Source organism: Metopolophium dirhodum, chromosome 2 (genome assembly GCF_019925205.1).
Source record: "Metopolophium dirhodum isolate CAU chromosome 2, ASM1992520v1, whole genome shotgun sequence".
NCBI lineage: Eukaryota > Metazoa > Arthropoda > Insecta > Hemiptera > Aphididae > Metopolophium > Metopolophium dirhodum.
This window is the reverse complement of record NC_083561.1, coordinates 36,530,819-36,536,818: the sequence shown is the minus strand read 5'-3', so window position 1 is coordinate 36,536,818 and position 6,000 is coordinate 36,530,819. Positions and strand designations below refer to the sequence as shown.

Below are 6,000 nucleotides of genomic sequence, written 5' to 3'. Positions count from 1 at the left end.
TATTAAGAACTTTTTACTAATAGGCAGGATTTGTTTATTAATAATAATTTTTTTACGGGCGGGATTTACATGTACCTTTTTTCACCTGTAGTTTTTTCGGGCAGAATTTACACGAGGAGGTTGAGCGTCGGGCCAACACTCCAACCTCGGAAAAAAGTATTTGTTAAGAAACCTTCAAATGTGCCTTGGAATCGGATTGATCATGGTAAACGATTGGATTTGGAAACTGGACTTCGTTTTGGAACTTAGAACATTAAAACACTTAACAAACCGGGAGCATTTAAAATTTATGTCATGATGCTAAAAACTCTTATATGAATTAGACATCCTAATTCCTAGCACAATAGGGAATTACGATAATCTGATAGTGGAAATATAAAGAAAGACAACTATTTTACAGTGGTATAAGTGTATAACTAACAATGGAAAGTATGAAAATGTAATAATATGATTTATAGTTAATGAGAAAATACTTCACAATCAACTGTCACGCACAAACAGAGGACAAGGCCGACGATATAAAGGAAAAGTTATATTATGATGAATTAGAAAGAGTGGTGAACAGCTATTAGTGGTGAACCCACCTAAAGTAATAAATTATAATTCTATAACTATGTTAAAAAAATGGACTTTGAAATCTATAAATTTGTATGTAAAACCCCAATTTTGACAAAATCGATTTTATTTTGTGTAACTCAAAAACTAATAACCATACACTTGAAATATACTACAAATATTTATATTAACATTTTCCATACATGGTAAAATGTTCAAACATTTTGTCTTTTTTTGAGCTCTTTATAGCCATGAGAAATTTTTCGAATTTTATAATTTGTTTTTATTATTGTCAAAAAATGTTTTCACTTAGTAAAACAGTTTGAAATTTTAATGTAAGGTTTCACTTAAGATTTTTGATAGCAGTTTAAGAATATGAAACATAAGCATGATTATTTTTTTTTAGTTATTTTCATTAGAAATTCATAGAAATTTTTTTTATAGCTAACATTAGACATTTTAATAAAATTTTCTTCACAAGTTTTTCTAAATTAATTTGGCCAAATATAAAAAAATAGGCAGCTTTGTTCTGTATGCTACATCTGTGATTAAACTATTAAAGTCTAAAGTTAAGAAATATTCGTTAATTAAAAAAATTATGAATTACTTAATTTACACTATGTACATTGCACTAAAATATTCAAAATAAAAATTTCACCTTTAATGTATCTGTTAACATGAAAAAAATTATGAACTTGAAATGCATTGTTCTAGAACACTCAAAAATCTACTAGGTTACAGTGTACTAGTTTATTATACATATTTGGATTGAAACAAAAGACATTTCTCAATAAATACAAGTAATTATTATTTATTAAAATAAGTAGTTTTAAACATAAAATAGCTACAACAATTTGTTATAAATATGGCACATAGATTTAAAATGTTATCATTTACAGAGTTGTACATTTATTTGATCTTATTAGAAGTAATATAAAATGAGTCGAAAGTCTTAATATATTTATTTTTCAAATGTGAGTCTCATAAAAGTTACATACAATTATAAAATTAAAAATAAATAATAATAATAAAAAAAAAACATCGGAAAAATAAAATCACAAATAGTAGGACTAGTTGCGTGAACGATTAGATTAATCCAGATAATAACATTTACCCAAACTTATTTTTCCTAGGTATATATAATCAAATTCACTATCGATCTCCACTGTCTAAACAAGACATTAAACATTATTACACAACCAATTTATAGTATACACATAATTGTATATTAAAGTATAAAAATATTATAATTAATTAATTAATTTCTGCAAACATTATTTAAAACAATATTGAAAATTAAATATAAAATATATTTTACAATTGTAAAAATTGTCTTAACAATAAAGTTTATTATTTATTAATAAATCAATGTAAGGAATGCAAAAATGGGCAAGAACACTAATAATTGGAATGAAACTAAATTGGCAAGATTGCAGTGTACTTTATATATATACTTGGACAGTTAGACCCACCCAAAAAAATCATTTTATTTTAGAATCACAGAATGGTGGTTGGGGATAAATTTTCTAATAGAAGATCTAAAAAATTCCATTCTTAGTCAGTAAATGGGTTAAACAATATTGTCTACTTGGTTAAAGAAAACATATTTAAATACCATATTTATTGGAAGCACTTAAGGTTTAATATGATTATTACTATAAGATCTCAGTACAGACTAAATTAATGGTAATAAAAATGTAAAACTAAAAAGATATTTGAGCAAAAAAATAAACTAAGTCTTAGTTTTTGTTATTTAGTAGGTAAAAAAATTCATTGCTTGAAAAGTCTATTTGAATAAAGTCTTTATATAGAATTTAACTTAATTATCATAATATGTATACTATTAATCAATTATGATCTGTTGGCACAAAACAAAATTTTTATATGTTTTAATACAAATTAATATCAAGAACACAATGTAATTTTCAAAAGTTAGGTAGTTAATAAATTAAAGTTAAATATTTTACTCTAAAAACATTTAGTAATAATAACACAACTTCAAAAAATATTGTAATGATGTATCATAAAATATATAATTTAGTTATTTAAATCAGTTTTTGAGATAATAATTTTAAATGCATATTACAGCATTTTATATTATACCTAATCACATATATATATATAACTAATCTTCCACATTAAAAAATGATATCAAATTATATATTTTAATTTCAGTTTAGTAAAATATTTTGAATTTTGAATTTAAAAAAAATTATATACAATATTAAGGTTTGTATTTTAACGTTTTACCTAGATCATTATTATAAGTCATACTTAGAACCTACCTATATTTAAGCAGCTCTCAGTAAGACAACTTTTCAATCAGTAAATGAAATTAAATGAGATTATTTGTTATTATTGGTAACGTAAGTTAATTGTTCAGATTTCAAATTGACAAGAGCTGCACATTACTATGACTAAATCACAAATTGACTGGTCCATAGATTAAACATTATTAGAATGTTTAAAACCAGATTGAGTAAAAAAAAAAACAAGTTTAAACTTGCATATAACAAGGAAAACATCTGTACCTAGTATAAAAAACAAAAAACCTTAAATCTAAATAACTACTAAACAAATTAAAAAAAACTAGAGTTCTACATTGTCAGATTTCAATAAATCTGTCTAAAACAAAATCTAATTCGCACGTGGTATATAATACAAATAAATGTATGGGATAATTTTAATAAGAAAAAAAACAATTTTCAGTACCTCATATAAAATTCATCAACTGTCATTATCAAATATAATTCTGTATCCCGCTACATTATGGATTTACTAATATAGACAAATTTTACCATACATAGGTTATACTTATTAATAAGTTACAACTACTTATTAATAAGTTACAACTCTAATGGAAAATATTGTTGTACTGTTATTATTTTTCATACAGAAATAGGAACTAGTATTAATGATAATGAATAGCTATACAAAAAAAAAAATCATAATCTACAATTTGCTACTTATGAGTAACGGGGGAAACCAAGCAATTAATATTGAAATTCCTTAGTTATTTGTTTTATATAAATTAATCAAACAAACTATAATACTAGTAAAAAAAATCCTTTAATGAGTATATTGTTAGTATGTGATTTACTTTTATGTTTCATCATGGCTATTTTCTGGTGTCAATATTTGATTTGTCAAATTAGTACTCTGTAAAAGACCTTTGCTTTCTTCACTGCCAGTCACTGATGCACTACTACTAGCACTGTACACAGAGTCGTATACTGGGTTTCCAAAATGTCCACTAGGCTGTAAGACAATAATTTCAATGTATTAATATTACTACGCATCAGCGACTATCTTATATTAGGGCTTAGAAGTTGTATATTATTCTATATATTCTCGATTACTAGCAGACCAAGATAGAAATTCGAGCTTTACAATGCTAAATATAAAAATCAAAAATGTAAATCGTATACTTTGTCAATTTTAGGGGAAAAGTGCATATTTCTTGATTTTGTACACATACTATGCATAATTATTAATTAATATTACCTACAAAAAATTGATCTTAAAACTTTATCTGTGTATTTTAATAATAATATAGAATATAAAGCTCAAGGCGACTATTGATTTAAAGACAACAGTGCAATACGCATTTATCTATCGCCCTAATATTCCGAATGTACTATCTTTTCGAGTATATTTTTTTAACTATTTTTTTCAGTTCAATAAATTGTCAAAATAACAACAATTTTCCTCCATATTTTAAGTATTATAAATTTATTTTCCATATTTCCATTACTTTTAGCGCAAATTAATAACAACATAAAATAGTAGGTATGGTTTTTTGGAATTTTGATTATTTTGAATTTTGATGAATATTTATTAAATTATTCTCCTTATTTGACATTTTTTCATGAGTATTTTACAATTTTTTTGTGCATATTTTTCCTTTTTTATCTCTTATAACTACCGGCCCTACTTATATAATATATTACTTTTTCTTGTAATGGAAATGAACGATCCAGATGAACATCTTCATCATCTATATCATCTTGTATGTACATTGGGTTATTGACTTCTGAATTTTCTTGCATTCTTACATGTGAAAATGAACGACCTCTGCAAAAAGAGTATCAACAATTGGTATTAATACATATATAAATAACAACAGATTTACAATAGAACTTACCTTCTTCTAAGCTTGGTGAAATAATATGTAGTAGCAGTAATGACAATTGACAGTACAATAATTAAGAATATTACCCACAAAGCATTTATACTGTGTTTATTTTGATGTTCTGAAGACATATATTCATCTATTAATTGAGTTTGGCATCTATCGCCAACATAACCTTTTTGACAACTAAACAAAAACATTTTAGTTTAAAAGAAAATTAATAATGACATTTTAAACATAAACTTTAAATTATAATTACTGGCATGATAAGCTCCCAATAGATTCTTCAGGCTCTATACATGTGCCACCATTTATACAATAATTTGCACAAGTGAACCGATCAGTGCATCGTGATCCAGTCCATCCTGAACTACACTTACAATTAGGTTCATTTACACCAGAATTTGATTCCATGTAACATGTACCATTATTATAGCAATAACCCAAACAAGATCCAGAGTCCACAATTATATTACTGCAGTCAGATGAACCCCAAAGGCCAACACACCTAAAATAATAAGTTTTAAATTAAAAAAAATTATACCCTGTTCAAAATAGGAAGCCCTGTGTGGATTCTTATTTTGAACAGGGTATATATATATGTATTATCTAAAAGTAAAAATCAACAAATGATTTTAATTTGTATAAAATAAAATAAATTATTTTAAACTACCTGCAGGCGGGTAGTCCATCAACAATGATACAAGTACCACCATTTTTGCACATTTCTGGATGACACAAATTTGTGGTAGAATTAATTTGATCACATATAGGATATTTCCGATTAGGAGGACAATATATGTGACACTCGTGATCATTTTTATCACATGTACAGTTACAAATATCAATACGACAAGACGGACCTTTGAATTGTGGTAAACATAAACAAGCAGTTATATTGTCTTTGATATAACAAGATCCTAAAAATATAAATTTATAAAAAATGTGTTTAGAATACAAACAATTAGTAATATAGGAATTGTGGGTGTCTTAATTCACTTAATCGAAACATTTTTTCATAAAATTAACCAGGGCTTGAAACCAATATTTGATACCGATTTTGAATACCGTTAAAAACCAAAATCAATACCAAAACCAAAAACAAAATCGTAAAAAACCAATACCAGTAATCAAAACCGGTATTCAAAACCAAAAACGAAATCAGAAAAAAAAAATACCGATATCCGAAACCGAAATCAAAATCGGAAAAAATAAATACTGATATCCAAAACCGAAATCAAAATTGGGAAATATATTTTCGGTTTCAAGCCTGGGTCATTATAATAATATAATAAAATAATAATAATATAATA

The 6,000-nt window shown here is 25.5% G+C and overlaps 1 protein-coding gene across 1 annotated transcript in view; it reads right to left on the bottom strand.

The window, feature by feature from the left end:
• Nucleotides 1-1,350: 1,350 nt before the first annotated feature.
• LOC132939809 (low-density lipoprotein receptor-related protein 1) overlaps nucleotides 1,351-6,000 on the bottom strand; it is a 42,288-nt gene continuing 37,638 nt past the window's right edge. The window contains exons 65-69 of the mRNA XM_061007189.1: nucleotides 5,361-5,607; nucleotides 4,947-5,195; nucleotides 4,700-4,873; nucleotides 4,506-4,629; nucleotides 1,351-3,813 (exon numbers count right to left, since the gene is read on the bottom strand). Coding sequence (XP_060863172.1) covers nucleotides 3,658-3,813; nucleotides 4,506-4,629; nucleotides 4,700-4,873; nucleotides 4,947-5,195; nucleotides 5,361-5,607 — 950 coding nt within the window. The 3' untranslated portion in view covers nucleotides 1,351-3,657. The remainder of the gene's footprint in view (nucleotides 3,814-4,505; nucleotides 4,630-4,699; nucleotides 4,874-4,946; nucleotides 5,196-5,360; nucleotides 5,608-6,000) is intronic.